Source organism: Nyctibius grandis, chromosome 1, assembly GCF_013368605.1.
Source record: "Nyctibius grandis isolate bNycGra1 chromosome 1, bNycGra1.pri, whole genome shotgun sequence".
NCBI classification, from domain to species: Eukaryota; Metazoa; Chordata; class Aves; order Nyctibiiformes; family Nyctibiidae; genus Nyctibius; species Nyctibius grandis.
The window spans coordinates 62106506-62129829 of NC_090658.1; the positions used below are offsets into that span (position 1 = coordinate 62106506).

Consider the following 23324-nt stretch of genomic DNA (forward strand, 5'->3'; position numbering starts at 1 on the left):
CTCATCATAGAAGTCATTAGTTTTACATGTTCCTACTGTTGAGGAATTCTGTCCATTATTGGGATATAAGTAAAGCGTGAGGGTTTTTTGCTGTTTTGTATAAGTTTACATGGTTAAAGCTGACTCTTGTTTACAGCCATTGTTTTTACACAGTTACCAGGGTGCCTTCTGTGGACTGGTAAACAAAACATAGACTTCTATTTTTTTTAGGAAGTTACCATCATTGAAATAAGCAGGAGTTGCTAGGGATCCTCAACTTTGGCTAAGAGACAAGAACATCTTAAGCGGAGGGTGGACTGCATCCAGCTTGAAAAATTCCCAAACATCACGTCCCATTTATAGGGACAGACCTGCAGGGTGAAGTATGGGACCACAACAAGCATGAACTGTTCAGTGTAGAGACCAAAGGTTTATTTTTCCTGAGTAATGTTAATATGTGCAAAACTATCACTGTATAAGTTGAATTCATTCTTTCAACTATGTCAAGATTTTAAATGATGGGCCAAAGGAGCTTATTGCCTTTCCTGCTAGTAATGTTAATACACGCACACATTTTACATTAAAATATTTTATTACAATACAGACAATTGGGCTCAAAATTAATACAAATTAAGATAAAATATTTACAAGTTAATGTGTACAGTGTAGCTGTTTGAACAGCATAAACAAGAGAACTTCTAAAAATCCACATTCCTTTAGTGTGAAGTAACAGAGAGAGCACCCCTCCTCAGCTTGTTCAAGAGGAACGTGCATCAGTTGGCAAAAGCTTTCCGAAGACTGAGACTCCTTGGAATAACATTTGTAAAGTTAAGGACAAAAAGAGTTTTCATTTATAAAAAGAAAAATTTGGGAGAAGAAGAAAGGAGCCTTACTTCATTCTGCTAGTCTGTGCTATTCTTGGATCACTGTCATTAGTTTTCTCCAAAACTTAGACACCCCAGGCAAACAAAATGGGTTTTTTAGAAACTTCTTGTAATACTGCCACCAGATGCCTTTCAGATGCAATAAAAATAATCAAAGGAATTATGGAAGAGTTTAACCACTTTTTTAATAGAAAAGTCTTAATATACAATGATTCTTTCAACAAGAATATTTTTAATGGGTGTTTGAAACAGAATTCTGTTAGAACAAATATGGGCTCACTCCCAGTTTTTTCAGAATGTTCTTTCTGCTGGTCTACTGCTCCTACACCAGTATAAAATGAACCCAAGTCTCAGCAGTAGTCATGAGGGATTTGTTATAAATACATGATCTATTCCTATACATGTGCCGTTCATTTCTCTAGTTGCTGAGGGGTACTAAAAGCTTCATAAACATTAGCAGCAAAGTCTTTCACTTGTTCCATCATCAACAGGTCCTGGAAGAAATTTAAAGAATAAATTTACTTAATCAAACGCATCCACCACTACTCTGGTTTTGCTGCAGTACATCATTCCTTATGAGAAAAGCACCTGGCACTCCCACAGAGATCTAACTCAAATTTCTTGCTTTAGAAAGGTTTGTGGGCAGAACTGCAAGTGGAACCAACTCGAGACACCGTTTTGTGCTTCTGCAGAGTTTAGCAGAGCGAAGACGTTCTAGAAAAATAGCATGTTTTTGGAAGATACAAATTTATAAAAAGTTTAAGTTATGCCAGTTGGTTTCTACTTGTTTTTTTAAAGCCACTGAAATTAAACAGAATGAAGTATGTTATTAAAAAGAAATATACAACATTCATGTCAAAATTTCACTTGGGATACTTTAAATAAGCAAGATTCTTACCTGAACAAAGTGACTGGGTGTTTCACTGCATACTGAATGGATCTGTCCATTTACTATTGGAATTATCTTGGCTAAAGGAAGACTGACACTGGAAAGACTAGAAAAGAACAAAAAATACTGACTCAGACCTGCTCTGACATTAGCAAAGCCACTAAACTGTGATTATTACAATTTTAAATAATTACTACTTCAAAAGTGCGAGTTGGAAGACTGCAAACTAAAATGTGCAAATGAAGTTTTTTTTCCCCTATCAAGTCTTTCATTTAATACAGAGAAGTACCAAAGCAAGTTTCAGCTGGTGTTCCTGTTACACACAGTTTCACACTTGCTTCTCAGGCAAGAGAAACACAGTTTAGCCAGAGTCTTTATGTGTGTGTGTGTGATGGTGGGGGTGTGTGTGTCTGCAGTCTCACACTAGTTCAAACTCTTAACCATGCTTAGGTCAGACAGCAAACTACAGGTGAATGTAAATGGTATATATTTAAATAAAAACATTACTTTGAAAGCCATCAGTTATTAAAACAAACACACATAAAACCAGTTACTATTCAAGGTTTTAATTTTAATATTTTAGAAATCATACTTCAAGGATTTGAACTCAGCTTTTGGATTTCTAACACTCTCACTGCACTGTTTAAAACCAAAGTTTCCTTCACAATAAAAGCTATTTTTAAACAGTCTTCTAGGAAGAGGCAGAAGATCCTGAATGTTAATATCTTTTTTCCAGCACACCAGTGAAGAACCAAAAGCTCTGTAAGTGCTTTGGCTACGTGTATTTGGAGAATCATGGTAACGCCCACCTTCCTTGGGGACTACGGCAACCGACAGTCAGTCTGGGGCATACAGAGCTTATCTGCTAACTGTAGGGGCACACGATCCTCCTCCCAGGGGAGGTACTGTGGTACATCTTTCAGTAGTCACCACCAGTGGGGTAAATCCTGCTTAGCTAGAAAGGCAGTCTGCTGGTACAGTGTGGGCAAAAAGCGGAAGGTATAGGTCTTCTGATTGCTACTTTTCGATCTGCAAGTAATGGTGGGAAAGATACCTCATGTAAATTCTAGCAATTTCATGGGTGGGAAGAAATATGCAATACTCCTAGCTGTCTACTTGACCAAAGGGAGGAGACTGCATTTGTTCTTTGAAAGCAAGAAGCAGAATTATTTCCAGCATGAGAACTTCAAGTAGGCAAAAAATCCATAGCCTTTTTTGGAATTCACTATGAACCCAGAGCATTATTCACATGAGAACCACAACAAAAGAAAACATTTACCTATTTACAGAGCCATTCTGAGAGAGGTCCTGTTCAGTAGGTCTAAAAAACTCCGCCATATTGTCCAGCAGTCGACTGAATCCTCTGTTTAAACACGTACTCAAAACTGTACTGAAGTCTGGACTGAAAAAAGAAATAAATGGTTTGACTCCTGGGATTTATTTTTTCAAACTAAAATACTCAGCAAGTACTCAGTGTTACGGATGTCCCTCCCAAAAGGGAAGATGTATGACCCAGATAAAAGTCCATTAGTGTAGCCACCTCAATAAAGACCAGCTCCCCAGTAACTCCACAGCAAACCAATCAACAACCTACACTCTACCCTGAGATTACTAAAACCCAGATAAATCTAAAGCATTCCTCGCTTCTCTTTTTTACCAAATAATACATAGAAGTATTACTAAGTAATACATAGAATACATCCTTAAAATGCCCCAGATCTCTAGCAGCTAAATTGTAAGAATAGTTTGGCATTTGGCTCAATTCCCTCATATTCAACGTTTATTACAGAAGCCTCACTTCGGTAGCTTGCTGGTAAAAGGATGCATACAACCACTCTCAAAACCATGCATAAAAATAAATTCTGATAAGCTAAAGCTGGTGTTCATTTTATCAAAGCAAGTAAATCCAATAAAATTACTCTCAATTTACCCTGCTTTAGCAGAAGAGAAGTACTCCTCTGTTCCCGCATAACTACACAAAAGGTGAGGAAGAGATAAGGGGGTCTGACTGGGAAGGACATCCTGGTCATCTCATTAAGGCACGATTATTTCTTATGAGTTTCAGAGCTCTCAAATTTTGAAAATCCCAGCCTACAACTAGTGGATATAAAATTTTAATGCAGCAGATTGGTCACATTTTGCAAATGAAAGCTGACAGCTTTTTATATGAAAGTAGTTGTCTTACACAAACAATACTTGTGAGAAGTTTAATATGAATACAGGATATTTCTCTATACCTTTCTAGCATATCTCTAGTTTCACTAAGTAATTTAATAGTAGCAATGTCTCTTTCTGTGAGTCCACAGGCCTGGAAAAAGTAAAGACAGACACTATTTAGTGAGAAATCCATAGGCAACCATAAAAATAAGAGTAGAAATAGAAGAGTTCTGTACCATGGAATTAAGTCAAGATGTATAAGTCAAATCTATTTAAAAGAAAATACTTATTGTCATAAATCAGATTCTTTATAATTTGTGTTCTAATTCTCCTTTTAAATGGTCACTGTAGGATTTTTTTTTTTTTACTAAAAACACTATCAGCAGGAAATACCAGACTAATTGCACAAAGTACTTTTTCCACTTCTGACCTCCAAAACTGAAATAAACCCTGCATATCAGATTAAGTTAAAGGGATAAGTGCATGTAGTCACACACCGAAGCCTAAGTTTATTCTTTATACCAGTATAATATCAAGTTAAGAATGAGCTGTCTCCAACTTGTGGTCTGGATGGAGACAAACACCTTTAGAAAATTTAGGAGATTAATGTTACAACTGAGATTAAATAGACCTTTCTCTTGACTCCTGTTCATTTTCCAGCCCAACGCAACAAAGAACTCAGCACACCACCACCTTCTTATGCATCAGCCAAGATGCTACAGCTGTCCATGATCTTTGCTGGTACACAAGTGCAAGGTAATACAATTTAGCTTAGGGCTGAGTTAAGCTGCACTGTGTTACAGCATACGTCACAGGCTAAAAGCAGTAACTGGGCTGTTTCTCCAAGCTCAGAGCCAACATTCTGAGGATGACACTTGTTTTCAATCAAATCCGAAGAAAGTACAACTTTACTTTGCCTAGATTAAAGAGATAAGGACACTTGATTTATGATGGAAGAGGCATTGCCATTTATTAAAGATACAGATGCCATGGTACAACTAGAGGACTGTTATGCACCCTTCCCTCCCCACAACAAACAAACAAAGCATGCAGAACGAAAAAAGGTAGGTGAAAGAAACTGGAAAAAGTACCTGGGTAGCCAAGGGGTTTTCTTCATCTGGCATCAGATAATGACATAAGGGAGAGTAAGATGCAATCTGATCTGTATCTTTATGTTCCACTACTTTCCTGATATCTTTAAGTTTCTGTTCCAGGTCCAGAAGAGAGAGGGTGTGCTTAAGGGAAATACTGGAAAGGAAAAAAAAAGACTTCAGTCTTGATTGCAAAATGGATAAGGATGCTCTGTTCTCTGGTACCAATAACATTCTCACAAGTAACAGGATCCCAGTCTGCTGTATTGGTTTGTACTGGCAGACATAGTCTGCTATAATAAAAACACTTTTGGAAAAAGTTGGTACGCCTTCATTTTTCTTAATTCTAATAAAATTCATTGTTTTGGGAACAGTCATCACGATAAAGATTAAAAGCTAACCACAGAGAAATACAGACTCTTACCTTCCAAAAACTTTATGCACAGCTTGTTTAACAATAGTTATTAACTCAGTCAGCCCTAGAACAAGAAAAGTGACAAAATTATTCTAAAGATTTGCTCAAGTTTGGAACAAGTAGTGGTTTCTAAGTGTAGTTAGCTTATAATAAGCATCATACCATCTCCTAAAAGATGCTGAATACTTGATAAATATTGCTGCTGAACTTCAGGGGGAGCTAGTGGTGTCTGTGGGGAAAAAGAGAATAAACAGTTCTGTGACATGTCAACAGTAAAGAACAACACAAAAATAATTTCAAACCTGTTGCGTCCAATTTCCTTATTCTTTATAATACCCTGCAGCAATGGATTCCCCCCTTCTCACACAACTCTCTAGCTTCTGACTCTCTTCCTGCCATCAATCCATGGATCCTTCATAAGTCCTCTGGCACTCTTCTCTTTAATACTATACAGAGCTCTCTCCCATCTTCAGCAGCACAGAAAAATCTCTGACCTTTTCATTCATATGTAGGACAGTCTCTTAAAAAAAAGCATTGCAGGTGAAACTCGACCCTCCACCACCCCGAAAATTAAACCTAGTGGAATAGGATATTTATGCTCAACCCTAACAAAAGCTTATCTGATAGCAAAGAAGCTTTCAGGAACTGAGACAGGATCCCAGTTTGCTCCAGCGGAGTGCCTCACAGTTGGCCCTGTCAACCCACTTCTCTATTGGAAAAATAACAGAAAGGAAACACGTTCCTAGTCCAAACTCATCTTGCCCTTTTAAAAAAGCTTTTTCAGGTTTTACACAATGAAGCATGACCTCCATCAACCCTGGCCTCCCTCATGAAAACTTTTCTCAGACCTGCCTTGACATGCTGTTCCTTGACTCTCAGCAGGAGCTATCACAGGGCGAATATGAGAACTAATCAAAGTTTGTATCCATTGTTTTTAGATATGCCGTCCAACAATTTGCAGATCTTACTCTCTACAATGGGTACTTGCTTATTGTGGGATTGATCTGTTTTTATTGAGCAGTGATAGATAGACGATATAAACAAAACCCAAGTCTTTCTACCTTGCTTGGCTCCACCAACAGACATTTAGGTAGGTGGCCTTTTGGAGTTAAAAAAAATTTCAAAGACAACATTCTTCTTCTTTAATCCTAGGAAAATTTAACTGGGGGAATTAATATATGTGCTAGGAAGACCTAAGCATTTATATATATTTGCATATGTATCTTGTATCATTCACACAGTATTACTGCTTCACAAAAAAATTAACGAAAGCAAATTAATTATTTTATGTTGGCGTTTAGATACAAAGTAACCTTCTTAGGCAATACAAATGCGGACAAAAGGTATTCTTCGGTATTGCTAGTTATTTTGTTAAGCAAGAGTATCATCAAATCATCCCAATTTAGAGGCTATTAAAACACATCAATATATCTTACTTCCAGCAACATTTCCACATCTCCTACCCTTATAAAAACTCTTGCTTTCATTCTAACACTCCTAAGCTATGCCCTTTTTATCTCTCACTAAATAATCTTTTCACTTCCAAGAAAGTGGAAGTTCTATTTTTGAAACAAAACAAGAAACTTACTGTGCCATTTTTGCAGAGTGCAGCATTATCTAGGTAGATGTAACCGCCAATAATATTTAACTGGACTCGCAAAAGAACTACTAGCATACAGGTACTATACACAGCTACAATGCTTCTTGTGAAACCTTGAAAAGAGACAACGAAATAACTTCAAAGTCAAAGAAATATGGGTGAGTCAAGGAGGGAGAGTGCTCTCCAAGACTCAAGAAGTGCTGATGATTTTTAAATACACAGTCACATTTCTCTCATTGATTGTCATAACACACATTTTCACAACACATACCCAACATGGTCATGAGTCTAGTATGTGCTGGAGCTACATCTAAAGTGTCCCATTTAAAGTCCTATATTAATATAATTTTGCACGTTACACAAGTTATTTGGGGAAAAAAGAAATAGAAAAGTTGCTCCAGAAGGAAAATGGATGTACTGTCAAATCATCTTTCTTCATTAGGCCAGGAAATACACACGGTTTGTTAGCCCTTGTCATGCGATTAAGACATGGAAGGCATAACAGTGGCTTGGGAAAAAAGTTACCTAAGGCAGGAGCAGCTAATATCTAAAGAAAGAAAATTAAAATGAGCATCAGCTACCAGCCACTACGCAACAGAGGCCGTGTGGAAGAAGTGACATGAATAAATATGGATGAATGCTGAGTAGCAAGGACATGGGAAGAAAAGGAGCTGAATCAGAAGTAGGATCTGTAAAGGCGTTGTAAAAAGGAGAAAGAAAACCAAAAGGAAGGAAAGACAAAACCAGGGAGGTGGTAGGGATAACAAATGGTACCAAGGAATCAAAAGTAGTCAAAAAAGCTCAGTAGTATTCACTACATAATTATCTGACTTCTCATTTCTTCCTTCCCTTCCACTGCTTCCATCAGCCAATAAATAAAAAGATGAACCAAAGGGTTTATAACCACTTCTACAGTGGTTCTCTCAAACAAGCTTGAAAAGAGGAAATTACTGGCCATGTCAGGGCTGGCCTACATTTCTGATTGATGTTTTCCGTTAGCTTCAGCATAGAACTTTCTGAAAAACTAGACTGATTTTTCTGTGATGGTACAGAAAGTTTTCACAAAGTTTTCTTGTGTGGAGTAACATGAAAGCCAATAGAAATCTTCACCTTTATCTCTGAGCTTCTAACTTCCCCCGGGGCTATGAAAAATTCCTCCATGAGGAGATTCTGGGGGGGCATGGGGTGCAGGGAGGAGGTCTGTCACGTAGTGTGTTACACTATCCTCATATCTACTGAAACAACAACCCAACGTAAAGTGTGCATTTTAAAGGGTGTGAAAGACATTTAAAATTTATGCTAAATATTATGCAGATGGGAATCTTTAATTTCCACTTACTTATTATCTTTAAATCCTCCCATATTTCTAACTTGTTTGGTGGCCTGCAGGAAACATAAATGGAAATATTAAACATTTTGAAAGTAAGTATATTTTCGCTGGAAATTACTAAGTATGTTAAATGAAACAGCAGTGCTCTAAGGCGAGCTCATTTAGCTACTATAATTATTCAGGTCAGACTCGTGTCTACATTGATTTGCCTCTTTTAAGAAAGCAGTATATAAACAATACACTACGAAGTCACAGAAAAGATATTCAAACTTTAATGTATAAATGTAGTATTTAGCGATATCAATTATACACTTATGTTATCAATTTTGAGTTACTAGGCCAAGCAGTCAGAAAAAGCCCACTGATGGTACTAACTGGTCTTTTCTGGGGCCTTGATCCTGTATATATTTAATGTAGACCTCAGTTCAGTATGACTTCCTGTATCTACCTGTGCATAAGAAGCACAGGATCAGAATTTATATATCCTACTTCCTTGCAAGATTTACCATTGCCTGACTTGGTTTTAATGTTCAGATTTAACCACCAAAAAACAATGAGATCATGACCATCTGTGGAAAAGAAGTCTTGCGCCATCCACACAAATGCAAGATGATCTTTCTTTTTTTGTTGAGGTACATTTACTTTTTTGACCCAATTCCTAAAATTTTATATATTCTGCAGTCAAAAGAGCAAGACTGTAGATTGCACAGATAGCCTGGAGAAGAGGAGGCTCAGAGGTGGCCTTATTGCAGTCTACAGCTACCTGAAGGGAGGTTGTAGTGGAGTGGGAGTCGGCCTCTTCTCCCAGGCAACTAGCGATAGGACAAGAGGACACAGCCTCAAGCTTCGCCAGGGGAGGTTCAGGTTGGACATTAGGAAGAATTTCTTTTCAGAAAGGGTCATTAGACATTGGAATGGGCTGCCCAGGGAGGTGGTGGAGTCACCATCTCTGGATGTGTTTAAGAAAAGACTGGACATGGCACTTAGTGCCATGGTCTAGTTGACATGGTGGTGTCAGGGCAATGGTTGGATTCGATGATCCCAGAAGTCTCTTCCAACCTGGTTGATTCTGTGATTCTGTGACCTGAACTGCCTAAGGTACATTGCATATTTATAGCTACTATCCAGAGGTAATGTTAGCAATATAGCAGCAGTAGCAGAGATAAAAGCAAGCTAACCATCCACAAAGTTTCATCAGCCATTCTTGCCTATTAAGCTCTGTCAGTAAAGAATGGCTACTGTGTATCTATCATGGAAGAAATAATTTGTGAAAGTCACTTAGAGAAACATTTGGTAATTTCTTAGGATCAAAATTAACACTTAAATTTAGGGCTGATAGTTCAGATTAACCTAGACTTTACAGCAACCTAGTTTATAAAAAAATAACACACTTTTCACCAGAAATAATTTCTCTTTATAGGCACAACACATGGACTTTGGCATTAGTGTGACCATTATATCATTTACATAAACAATGAATTCTTAAGCTCACTGCTATCAAATAATGCGAATGAACTGATGTGATAAACTGTTAAGTCTACAACTCCAAAAAGTAAAGACAGATCAAAGAAAGAATAGCTGGAAGAGATACAAGGATCCATGGCACATACAAAAACAGTTTACACACTTCTCTTTTTGCAAGCTAAATCAACAGTTTTAAAAGCTATTCTAAAGCAAAACAAAGAGAAGACTGTTAAAAAAATACAGTAATATTTCTATAGATAAAACACGTAACAGGACTCAAAATCACGTTTGTTACTTGTGAGTGGTAAGTTTTCCATGCCAACTGAAGAGAGAAAGAGAAGCCAATATATCAACGTCAGCCAACTACATTTGCACCTATTATGTCAAAACATTTTCTAGAGCTCATGCTTACAAAGTTTCTCCTCACAACATAAGGCAACACGCAGGTAACAGTTTAAGTCTGCAAGTATGAAGCCTAACAGCAGAAATGGATTTTTCAGTGTTCATCTGCTGCAATTTACTAAGACTCAGCTGCTACTCAAAACTTTATTTCATGTTTATTTCTTTGGAAAAGCATTACCTGCTATGGAAGCAAAAAGCAATGCGAACAACAAAATAAATATTTGGAATAAAGCTAAGTGCTGAATAGGTGGGAGATATGCGACATCTGCAAGGCTACAGCAGCAGGTACTTCACATCATCTCATTCAATCACACTGTTTCGAAAAGAGGACGACAGACAGAGCAAGAACATCTGTGCTCTTGTGCACTGCTCCTTCTTTAAAAGTTTCTTTAGAAGACTGAAGACTTCAGCCTGATTACACACCCAACCTACCACTGGCCACCCCAAATTACTAAAACAATGTAAAAAGGGTTTGAATTTAAGGAAGTGAATGGATTTTAAGTTAAAGGACTTTACCTAAGCCATAACACGATCTGTAACATGATAACATAGATCCATAACACGTTAAGTCATAACACAGATCATGTGAGAAAAAGAATACATTTTTCCAGGACATTAAGAAAGGTAAATCTCCACACCTACTCTTTTGTATATTCAACAACAAAGGCACCCAAAGGTCTGGAGCCCTTTGATTCACCTTTGCAAATCAAAGTGGAAAGAAAACAAATCTATACCTCCATGTGTAGCACAAGAATGCAGAGCTTCTTCAAAGACTCACTTCAAAATGGAATGATCCCTGATGGCTCATTCCATGATCTGTGCCTTCCCAACCCCTTCTCTACCTTTTCAGTTCAAGCATCTAGTTAAAACTTGCTCAGCATAAGTCAAAACCTAGTGTTAGGTTAATGGTTGGATTCGATGATCTTAAAGGTCCTTTCCAACCAAAACAATTTTATGATTCTATAAGAAAGGAAACATTAAGACACAAACTCCACTGTAACACACACTCTAAATGGACATCCATGCTTACAGGATATTGCATGTAACCAGCATTTTAAAAATTATTTGTTTTCAGAAATGCATAACAATATCAAAAAGTCTCATCTCTATTTTCACTGGGATTATTGGAATTCAGAAGTGTGTCACTGTTCCGATAAACTGCTTCAACTAGTCAAACAAGCTAGAGGCACCAGATATATTTTGATAAAAGAATGCATGCTACAGAGAACAAACTAAGGCATTACATGTCTTCACCATTGAACAAAGGATAACAGGCCTTTGTAGACTGTTTTGCTGTACAGTCCAGAAGACAAATCCGGTGATCCACAAGATCTCTTGTTCATTCAGGTTAATTTTTCATTGAGTAAAACTCTTATTATGACAAATATATTAAATATTCCATTAAAATTAACTTTTCCTAATTTCTTGTTGGTTGGGGTAAATAGCATTGAATTACAGCTGTGAATTCTCAGATAATGTTATAAAAACATTGCTTAGGCTGTAATTTCCACTTCTGCTGCCTCATTGTGGGAGTTCTTTGACTGAAAAAAGACAATGACTGGAGAGGTAATCTATTAAAATGCTGGGCAGCTGAAGTTACAGCTATAGAAATAAGCTAGGAGGAGGTAAACTAGAAAGGCAGTCTAGAGTGAGTCAGAAATCCTGTGTTAACTGCCTACATAACACTTTTCCTCTGTGCCAAATGCCAAGCAGCTTACTCTACTTTTAAGGTATGCTAGAATGCACATTATGCATTTAAGTATGCACTTTATGTATTTAAAAATACCTATTTTTAAATACATCAAGTATGCAATTTGTGTATTTAAAAATAGGCTATTTGTTCCTGCAGTTATAAGGAAACCAAAGGTGTTTTCTGACAGGGAAGCATTCCTCTTAATGTATGACATGCCCCTATTTGTTCTACTTCAAAAGAAAAAAAAATTACTTCTCATAGCTTACATCCATTTGCAATCTCATCTTGGATATTTTCCACTCCTATTCACATCTGACCTTGATAAAATTACATACACATTTTTACAAACACAACATCAACAACTCAGTCAAGGTACTCTGTCCTGTTTAAGAGAGGAGTAGGTCCTATAAGTACTTTATGTATTTTATAAGCACTTCAACAAAAACCATGGCTCTCATTGCAGCATCTTAAAGGAACTATTATTTTTTGTAATGTTTGGAGAATGCCAGTCATACCTATCAAAATACACCTAACATGACAAAGTATTTAGTAGTGATTTCAAAATACTTGAAGACTAATGACTCAACGGAACACAGAACCAAAATCCTGCATGCTCTCTACATTACAAATATATAACTTGAAAAAAAACCCTTATCTTGTGATCAAAACAAGTGATTTTTAACACAATTAACAAAACAGTCTTACCTATTTTTAAGAAGAGATGTGAGACTCTCAGAATTTAATTGATGCATTAAGGCATCCCTCAACGTTGGAAGCATTGACAGCACTGTTATTAAAAGGAAAAAAAAAAGAAAAAAATCTGTTAACATCAAAAAGAAATCATCATAAATCTATCCCCAGCTCTCACTCAGTAGCTGCTATACAATGTAAATCCCATTGTTCAACAGGCAAAGCTGGGAGGACAAGCAAAACAGGAAACCCTGGGGGTACTCAGAAGTGCTATTACCTGTGTGTCTCCTATGAGCCTGGGCACAATGCTGTCCTTACAGGGCTACATGTCTTTGTTGGCTCTAGCTGCAGATGTGTACTCACATCCTGCACACACGTGCCTTCAACTGCTCAGAAGGAAATCTGGTGAAAACCTACACTGTTGAATTTCTCCGAATGCAAAGAAAAACACCTGATGTGAAAAACACCTGATGTTTGTTTTTTTCCCCGACAAGAGAACTAGAGAAAGGTACATTTTAAACAAAAGAAAGCTGGTGGGAACAAATCCTTTACTTCCTTTGTTGGGTTCAATTAAAAAATCCTTTACTTCCTTTATTGGATTCAATGTCCAATCTGCTGTTATACAATGGGAACAAGAAGTGGAAAACAAGCATGCACAGAACATAATAAATACTAACAACAAAATATGAAAAATCTTGACAAGAATGCATGGTGCCAGACAGATGGTACTTTGTACAACGAAGGGCAAAGAAAAACTTAGTCCTTGCAGTAAAATCAATCCCAGCACTACAAAATGGAAAAAGATGAAAATGAAATACCAGGGTATTTCATGTCAGGGTAAACACAGTGCACAGAAAGCATTTGCAGCCACCCAAGAAGCCATTACAAATTTCAACAGGAGAAGACAATGCTGCCCAATTTGTTTGATAGAAATAGTTTTGAATGGCCTGTATTTACAAGAATGACAAGGGTTTTGTTAAACTCTACCCTACAATCTCCTCTCCAAAAACCCAAAGACCAGTGCTGTAATATAAACACTTTCACTTTTTGTTCCCCAGCTAGTCAAGTACCTTTTAACTGTTAAAATGTAAGGAACTAATGGGCTGACGTGCTTCCTATTTGTAAACAGAAATTACCCATCAAGCTCTCTGCGTAGCTTACTAACAACGTGCTACAATGAATAAAATAATCCTGCTGTAAATTCAGTATTGTTTGAATCTGGGTGCTGTTTCACACCTCAATACCACACGCACTTTAAGGCAATACCTAAAGGGTCTTGCAGTGACAAAAAACTGTAACCTGCATGTATATTTGTATGCATTACAGATGGCTATATTCAAACCAAGGGTTAAGATGACCCCTAGAAATCTCTTCAATCCTCTGTTCTTCAGATTCTGTTTTTATTATGCAAAATGACTCTATTTATGCACTAGTTTTTAATTAAGGTCTGGAATTCACCTACATTTCTTATTCTTCTTCCATCCTGTCAATATGTAGTATAAATCCCAAAATAATTCCACCTATCAAGAACAGTAGCTATTTCCTTATCTTACCTGTCATATTGCATGTCCTCTGATTACTTTCAAAATGATACTGCCTTCGTGCTTGGGCGATGTATTCAGCTGCCTCTCGTTCTTGAATTTCTCTGATTTTCTTCTGCCCGTATTTTCCCAGTAAGTAGACTCCTAGAGAGAGATTTTCATATTACAAGCTGCTTTAAAAATGTGAGGAAGGCCCCTTCAGCCCCTTTCTTTGATTTTAAACCGTAACGGTGCATAGTGGTTTTTTTGAGGATTATGCGGGTCTTGAGTATTTTAATATTGATTGACAAAGTAATACTCAGAAATAATTTTTCAAAATTAATTAAAACGTCAAGGGTAATAACTTGAATCAGTATCAGAAACTTTCCTGATAAGAGAGATCTTGCCTTTCAAAGAAGGCATTTTCAGTACTACTGCAATGTGAACAACTAGTACTAAATAGAAGCAAATACTGGGAAGAGAAAAAATGTAGGGTAACAAAACAAATAGAGAAAAGAAACTGAAATGCACAGGTCTGGAGATGGATGAAAATGGAAATCTTTAAAAAAATATATCTTTCTAAATTTAGCAGAAGTTAGAGATAAAACTCAAGTCTTTAAAAACTCGTAAGAAAAAAATGTTACAGACCAACACTTCCTTCATTTGGTCCTGAAACTTGTCCATAGGAAGAACCTTAGCTTCTGTGGGGCTTCAACCATTTCTTATCATGCCTGGTTCCTATCTCCTGCCCCACTATTCTACCCTTGAGGATGTGATCATCCCTCATCACCCTTACTATGAATCTCCATTTCCACAAAGACCCACCAAAGATTTTTGCTCTACATTTCCTCCTCTCCCAACTTACATCCCTTTGAAGTTTCCTCCAACTGCTCTTCCCACACCACCATGGGTTCAGAGGTCTCTCCAGGCTGCCCACCAGCCTCTTCTCATCTCTCCTCATCCCTGTCCCTCTTGCTAAGCCATTCATCAAGATACCAGGAGAACGGAGGCACCTTTGCCCACTGCAAGCTGCTTTGCCTGAATTTCTCCCCCTCCACCCAGGACTTCTCAGAACACCTCCTGTGTATCAAGTTTGTTTGCTGCCTCCTGTATGCACTGGTAGCAGTGGGGGGGAAGGGAGAGATAAGGGAGGAACAAACCCAAGCAGAAGAGACTATTGTACAAGTTGATCATCTTCTGTCCACTGGGGAGCAATCCCCTAAGTACTGAAACTCCCCTACAGAGTGTCAGCTCCAACTCTGTCAAGTCCATAATGGTACACAGAAGAAATCTGAGTATCAAATAAAGTATTTTTTTCCCCCAAGCATTTTCAAAAGTTGTAAATGCAGAGCTATAGTTTTCTTCAAAGTTCAATTTTCACATTTCAAAGTTAGTATCTGACTGAATGAGGCATTAACAGTTGCTGAATGCTGAAAGTTTTAAAACTAAGATTTTCAATTCAGCTACATTTTTTAGGTCATTAAAACCTTTCAATGCATTCTCCAAACTATCATCAGTATTTCAAAAGGCTTGTCAACTTTGTGCCTCAATACTTATGATTCCAAAAATTCCGGCTATTCATATTGGCATTATGTTTCCTAATAGGCAACTACAAGCCAGACCAGTTTGGAACAACCACAGTCACTTCCATTCATTTCCCAAAAGCCTCATAAAATAAAAATGGGGAAGTCACACTCTGTTGCTTCAGCCTTTAGGCAGACTGACCATTTGTCATGTGGAAGATTCACCCCATTAGATAAAAACTTTAATATTACAGTTCAATATACATAAAATGAAATTTTACCACTGTAAATTGTTAACCAAAATGACACTTCATAAATAACAATTAGATTATTTTTCTCTAAAAAATTATCAGTTCCTGCTAAGAATATGAATTTAGAGTACAACTGTCAGGGTACTGATTTTTTTTTTTTGCAGTTAACATACTGAAACAGCAACAATTTTTTTAGTATTAGCAAATAATTTTTGAACACAAGATTTTTCCAGTCATTTTATCCCACCACATTTTTCACGTTACATTCACACAAGTCATTTGGCCAAATGACTACTTTTGTTTATTTTTCCCCCCCCAAATAAATCCTTTAACTCCAGGTTTTGCAGCAGAAAAGTCGTAAGTACAAAAAAAGACTCCTCCTGGACACACACAAGACAGAAGCACACATGCAAACAATTCAAGAAGAATCATTTGCGTGCCCTTCAGTGACATGCTGGAGCAGCACTTTTATAATTAAGATTGAGACAGCTAATTGCTTAATACTTGACTGTTAAAGCTGTGTGATTACTCTGTGCTAAGAACTGCTGTGCCTTGTGAGGGTCCAAAGTTGCATTAGCAGTCATCCAGGTTTAACAGGGAGTTCCCAGACACTTGTCTAAAATGATGCAACACCAACTGCTACTGGGATTATTTCTCTGCCCCTCCCCTGAACTAAGCCATAACTTTGACCCATCACTCACAGGTGTTATTTACTGCAGTATCTTCTTCATCTTTGGGAATGCAATGCATTAGAAGTTAACCAAGGTAAAAGTTACACAGCTTAAGCAAAACCAATGAACAAAAAAGAAGTCTGGATGTCAGCAGCAGACTGCCTCTGTTACTAACTGCATGGCTTGTTGTCATCATCAGCTTTGTGACAATGAAGTTCTGCCCACTGGTCACCTGTGCCTGAATGCAGCATCAGAGCCTCTGCAAGTCTCCAGCTTATGGGACATTTCAAGGAGATGCCAGCCTGGGAGTCAGTCTCCACCTGTGTTCACATTTTACTTTAGAACTACCTTGTGTATCTATATTGATACACAGAGCATTGATTCAGAAGACTTGAAAATAACACAGACTTCTAAGAGGTCCAGGCTGAACGCATCACATGAAAACACTGTCACTTGGAGCTGGAAGCAAGACCACAGAAAGCCACATCCCAAGAACCAAACTGTGCGGTGTGGTCGACACGCTGGAGGAAAGGGATGCCATCCAGAGGGACCTTGACAGGCTTGAGAGCTGGGCCTGTGCGAACTGCATGAAGTTCAACAAGGCCAAGTGCGAGGTCCTGCATGTGGGTTGGGCAATCCCAAGCACAAATACAGGCTGGGCGGAGAATGGATTGAGAGCAGTCCTGAGGACAAGCACTTGGGGGTGATGGTTGACGAGAACCTCAACATGAGCCGGTAGTGCGTGCTTGCAGCCCAGAACGCCAACCACCTACTGGGCTGCATCAAAAGCAGCGTGGCCAGCAGGTCGAGGGAGGTGATTCTGCCCTTTTACTCCGCTCTTGTGAGACCTTACCTGGAGTACTGCGTTCAGCTCTGGGGCCCCCAACATAAGAAGCTGTTGGAGCGATCCAGAGGAGGGCCACGAAGATGATCAGAGGTCTGGAGCACCTCTCCTATGAAGACAGGCTGAGAGAGTTGGGCTTCTTCAGCCTGGAGAAGGGAAGGCTCCAGGGAGACCTCATAGCAGCCTTCCAGTACCTGAAGGGGGCCTACAGGAAAGTGGGAGAGGGGCTTTTTACAAGGGCAAGTAGTGACAGGATGAGGGGGAACGGTTTTAAACTGAAAGAGGGTAGATTTAGATTAGATATTAGGAAGAAATTCTTTCCTGTGAGGGTGGTGAGACACTGGAACAGGTTGCCCAGAGAAGCTGTGGGTGCCCCCTCCCTGGCAGTGTTTAAGGCCAGGTTGGATGAGGCTTTGAGCAACCTGGTCTAGAGGAAAGGTGTCCCTGCCTGTGGCAGGGGGGTTGGAACTAGATGATCTTTAAGGTCCTTTCCAACCGAAATCATTCTATGATTCTATGAACTGCCATGTCAAGTCAGCTAACGTACCTGTAAGAAACTAAACTGACATTTTGAAAATCCCTGTTGTTATAAACAAGCAAAGTGAACACTAACTTTTTACAATAGCTAATATAACTCAATTTTACCTCTCACTATGGGATAAGAGGTCATTTATCCCATGGGCTAAAATGGGATAGCACCATTTCACTCATGCCTAATTAGATAAACCATTGTATAGGTGGAAGTCATATTGAATCTTTCCCATATGTTCCATACAAAATCAGGAATTAAGGAAATTCAGCAATAATGAGGCTGCCCAAAAGATAACTTCTACATAAACCTTTTTCTGCCTTCGTTAAAATGTGAACTATACAAACAACTATAGTCCCAACACTTCTGATTCACAGAGGGTTCAGAAACAGATGAGTGGTACAAACTAGGACTATATCGGCTGATGCCAGAACCTTCAGGTACAGGAACCTCAGTAAGGATCTCAAACTACAATTCATACTGCTTTAAAACTGATCTACAAAGTGAAATGTATTTACATTTGTGTTGGCTGTCAGTGCTGGTTTGGGCTGGGATAGAGTTAGTTTTCTTCATGGTAGCTGGTATCGGGCTATGGTTTGGATTTGTGCTGAAAACAGTGTTGATAACGCAGGGATGTTTTTGTTACTGCTGAGCCATGCTGACACACAGTCAAGGCCTCTTCTGCTTCTCACTGCCCCACCAGTGAGTAGGCTGGGGGTGCACAAGAAGTTGGGAGGGGACACAGCTGGGACAGCTGACCCCAACTGACCAAAGGGATATTCCATACCATATGACGTCATGCTCAGCATGTAAAGCTGGGGGGGGAGGTTGGCGGGGGCGGGGGGAGGTTGGCGGGGGCGGGGGGAGGTTGGCGGGGGCGGGGGGAGGTTGGCGGGGGCGGGGGGAGGTTGGCGGGGGCGGGGGGAGGTTGGCGGGGGCGGGGGGAGGTTGGCGGGGGCGGGGGGAGGTTGGCGGGGGCGGGGGGAGGTTGGCGGGGGCGGGGACTGGCTGGGCATCAGTCGGTTGGTGGTGAGCAGTTGTTTTCACTTGCATCACTTGTCTCTCTTGGGCTTTATTTTTCTTGCTCTTTGTTATTTATCCCCCGCTTTTCTTTACAATTTTTATTATTATTATTTCCTTTTTTTATTATTAAACTGTTTTTGTCTCAACCCATGAGTTCTCTCACTTTAACGCTTCTGATTCTCTCCCGCATCGCGCCATGGGGGGGGGACAGGAACTGTGAGTGAGCAGCTACGTGGTGCTTAGTTGCCAGACAGGGTTAAACCATGACACTGTCCTACAACACTGGGAACACCCAGGGTCTACAATACCCATATCCTCTGGAAGCAACGCTTTGATTCATCTTTTAACAGTGAATTGAGATAAATATGCTCCAATTTGTCTGTGTAGCCCTCTTCAGCTGTAGCATTGTATAGTCTCTTCCCATCTACATGTAAGTAACGGAAGTAGCTTACAAAACCTGCAGGCTCTTACACATTCATGCCAGTGGCCTCAAACAGGTAGGATATTTCTCACGTCACATAAGTTACGGCTTACCTCTCCCTCAGCCCTTTCCTTTCTTCACAAGTGGAACGGAGGGGAACAGAAGGCTGGGATTGGTAACCAGCAGGCATGAAGTTTTCGGGAAACCTCTTTATAAGTCTATGTAACCTTTACCCTCACTGCCATACTTTCCTCAGAAAAAAAAAATAAGGGAAAATTTTCAGTTTTAAGAATTTCATTATGTAGAAATTGCACTGACACACAGAAGCCTGCATCCTTCCAGAACATTGACAGCTCTGTAAGTTGTGGTTTGTCCTTATGTACAAGCAAGCCATGCAACAACTGTCATACAATTAATTGTCCCATTACGGTTGAAAACCATGTTTAAAGTAAGAAAGCACTAAAGCCTTATTCTCTTGGCACCACTGAGTCCCACAAAAACCTATTTAACACCTGTGCACTCACTCACAAACCAAGACAACTTTCTTTGCTAAGCAGACAGACTTCTGAACTGAAGTGTTCTTTCTGCAAGCCGAAGGTTGCAACAGATGAAATTGAGCAATAATTCATTCACCACTGAAATCAGAACCATACCTTGCAGACACACCCTGAACTTGCTCTTCTACTGCAACGAGAGAATTTCAACAGTGAATCATTTTGTAATATCCATTGAAATCTGCCTTGAGCACTGAGATAGAAACCACTTTAAGGTAAATCTACCCATCCAACAAGAACAAGTGAACATAGCACACCCTTGCAGCTCCGTCATGCTAGCTCTCTCTCTACATTAAATATTTCTAGTGGATTTGATCCCAGAGCACTAGGTTTTGCTTGCTTGAAGAGATTTAAGTCTTTTTAGTATGCAATTTACTTTATATTGCTAAAAGAACAGACTTCTGAAGAAACGGTTTGTACAGAGTCTTTGCTAAGTTGAGGTCTTCTCAACCCTGCTCTATGGTTAAGGGAAAAGTACACCTATTTCAGTTGCTTTTCGCTCAGTTTGAGCTCTTATTTTATGAGTTTTGTATCTTCATAAGCAGAAAAATTGTTGCAGTGTCGGAATTGACAGAAATTACACTAAGAATGACAACCACTGATAATGCACAAGGAATCCATATCAGTAAACAGAGGAAAGGCTACCAACCAACTCAGATTTTGGTGCAATAATTCTTCAGTAACACAACACTGACACAACATTTTATCAGTAATAATGCAGAGACTCTGCTGTACTGTCTAATGAATCATTAAATATTCACATTAATCTCTGACCATGTGCTAGTTAAAGACTTAAAATCATTAAACCCTGTGATGTCCCATTTTCCTTGTTACATCCTCCTTCCCAGAGAATGCACCTACAGCTCTTAAAAAAAAAACAAACACCAGAGAGAGACAGATTCCAGTCTCTGGTATTAGATCAGCAGATTTGGATGCTTTTCTTAAATCATTCAGCCACTTCCAAATATTCTGTCTTCAAGTAAAACCAGCGAGGTAAAGTTGCATTCTACCTTGCAATGTTAGGCAGTATTTTTTTGGAGGAGAGTTGGTTGTGGATCTCAGAGTTCTGATTCATTGGCGGTGGCATTACCGTAGCTCCTGGAGTTATTTTAAGGTCTGATCCATAACTAATATGTTCATGGCCAAAGCATTCATGATTCAGCTGCTGAACAACTGTAGCCCAGCACTCTGCAGCAAATCCCTCCATCTCCCAGGTTGCCCTCAAACACCACGGTGCAAGTTGCAGCTGGTGGTAGCTAATGATGCTCTCCTGCTTGCGGATGCCCTGATTAACTAGAATCTCAAATATAAAAAAGCAATTCGCTACAGAGTCCTCAAATATAACAGGGCCTGAGGAAACAGGTACTTGATCCATGCTGCAGGCAATGACAGCATAGTTCAGTATTTTCAGTCAGAAGTTGAAACGTTTGTTAGAAGAGCATCTTGGGTTTTTTATGGATTAGTCATACTTTAAATGACTTTGTTTTAGTCCCTGAATATTTTTTAAGTGTGCTTCATCCAGTCAGTAGCATTTTAGTGAAAGTGACACTGAACTGTACATAAACAGCACCAATCATAAGGAAAAAGCTGCAAATTCAGTGATATTAGGATGGTTTGCAGGCTAGCAGAGGGCTGCTTATACATGATAAGTTTAGGCTTTCAGGCTATGAGGACTACCAAGAGCCTACAAGCTCCCCAATATCTGCTTTCCCACTTGGACACTGACCTACGTTTACTAGCTGAAACTGGGACAACTGATGTTTTTACTATTCCCATTTGTCCGCCCACCACTCTCACAAAGACAGCTGAAAGGGAGGGGGAACAGCTTGCAGGTTACAGCCTGGTATATTAAAGTAAATCTGTTTACTTAACATGGTGGGCTGTAAGTGTGGCAGCTCAGAAACTCGTAAACATTACGTTCTGCTGTACTTGCAGAGTCAGAAAACCTGCAAGTGAGCGGGTGAACTGGAAAAGTGGTCTGACAAGTACTTCAGTAACCATCATCTAACCTATTACCGTGTATTAATTGGCACTCTTTGGAAAAATGCAGAAGGAATTCATGCTGAAAGGATGCAGAGGATACAACCACCAAGGCAAGTCAAAAGTATATACAACTCACCTTCACAAGAGACCTCACCTGAATACAAGAGAAAATGTACTGCAAAAACCCTGTAGCCCTCAGAATATGTAACTCTTCAGGTAAGTTATAGTGGGTATAAACAAGTAAAAACTTTTCTTAGCAACTCTGTAATATTTAATTCTGTATCATCTGCATAAAATATAAGTAGATCTGACGACTGAGCAAGCAAAGACATGGCTGTACCTTTTGAGGAGTATCTGATCTCCAGCTGCACAGATATGCATTTTATTATTAAACAGAGAGATAGATCCAAAGTGTTCTTTTAAATCCAATTCCAACTAAAAATAACCCTATAATAACTCCAAGGAAAGGAGGAGCTTACCAGTCCACAACTACCCTACAGGTTAGGCAAGAGCCTTAAGGGAGAAAGAACGGCTTGAATAATTAATGCAAATCCTCCTCTCCAGTAAAGTTTTGTGTCTGCAGTTGGTTTATATTTGACAATTCAACTCAATGCACAAGTCACGGTTAAAAGCACAGGCTTTCAGCCTCCATCCTAAAAATAGTAATACAAACAGCACCCACACTTTGCACGGTTAAATGTTGTCTCAGACCAACACAAACACCGGCCATAAGAACACCCAGACCACTTGAATCCCCGTGTGTCAGAGCTACTAGACGACGCGTACATTTTCCTCCCCGCCTGTGAGAAAAACCCTCCCGCCACCCGAGCTCTCCCAAAGGCGGTCGGTGAGGGCGTTTCGGTGTCACCGGCAAGGCGAAGGGCTGCTCCACGCCACCGCGGAGCTCCCTGCGCAACAGCCCACCGCCCACTGCGGCGGCCACGGCAGAGACGAGGCCAGCCGGGCCGGCGGCACCGCCGGGCCTGTCACGCCAGCGGCCGGCACCGGGCTCGCCCGGGCGGTAGGGGCGGCGCGACGGGCAGAGGAGCTCTCCCACCAGCGGGGAACCCGCCTGACCACCGGGGGCTCGTCGGGCTGAGCGGCCGAGCGCCACCTCTGAGGGGGCCTCTCCAGCAGGAACCGGGAACCCTTCGGTGGCAGCGGGGAGGCCCCACGGCCCCGAGACCAGCTCCGCGCCGAGCCCACCGCCTCCCTCGGCCCGGCTGCCGGGCACTCACCGCCCAGGAAGGTGCCGAGGACGAGGCATTTCTTCTTGTGCCGCTTGAGGAAACTCCAGAGGGAGCGCAGCATCCTGCACACGCAGCCCTGCCCGGCCGCCCTTCGCCTCCCCGCCTCGGCGGAAGGGGCGGTGGCAGCGGCCCCGCCCGCGGTGCCTCGCCGCCCGGCCCCC

General features: G+C 40.1%; 1 protein-coding gene across 1 annotated transcript; it reads right to left on the reverse strand.

The window, feature by feature from the left end:
- Positions 1 to 552: 552 nt before the first annotated feature.
- Positions 553 to 23295, reverse strand: PEX3 (peroxisomal biogenesis factor 3). The gene is made up of 12 exons (XM_068418286.1): positions 23152 to 23295; positions 14148 to 14279; positions 12610 to 12691; positions 8355 to 8398; positions 7004 to 7128; positions 5578 to 5644; positions 5425 to 5479; positions 5001 to 5157; positions 3990 to 4060; positions 3032 to 3154; positions 1762 to 1858; positions 553 to 1357 (listed from the first exon to the last, which is right to left on the reverse strand). The coding sequence occupies exons 1-12, from the start codon at positions 23222 to 23224 to the stop codon at positions 1274 to 1276; spliced, it is 1110 nt and encodes a 369-aa protein (XP_068274387.1). The 5' UTR covers positions 23225 to 23295; the 3' UTR covers positions 553 to 1273.
- Positions 23296 to 23324: the final 29 nt, after the last annotated feature.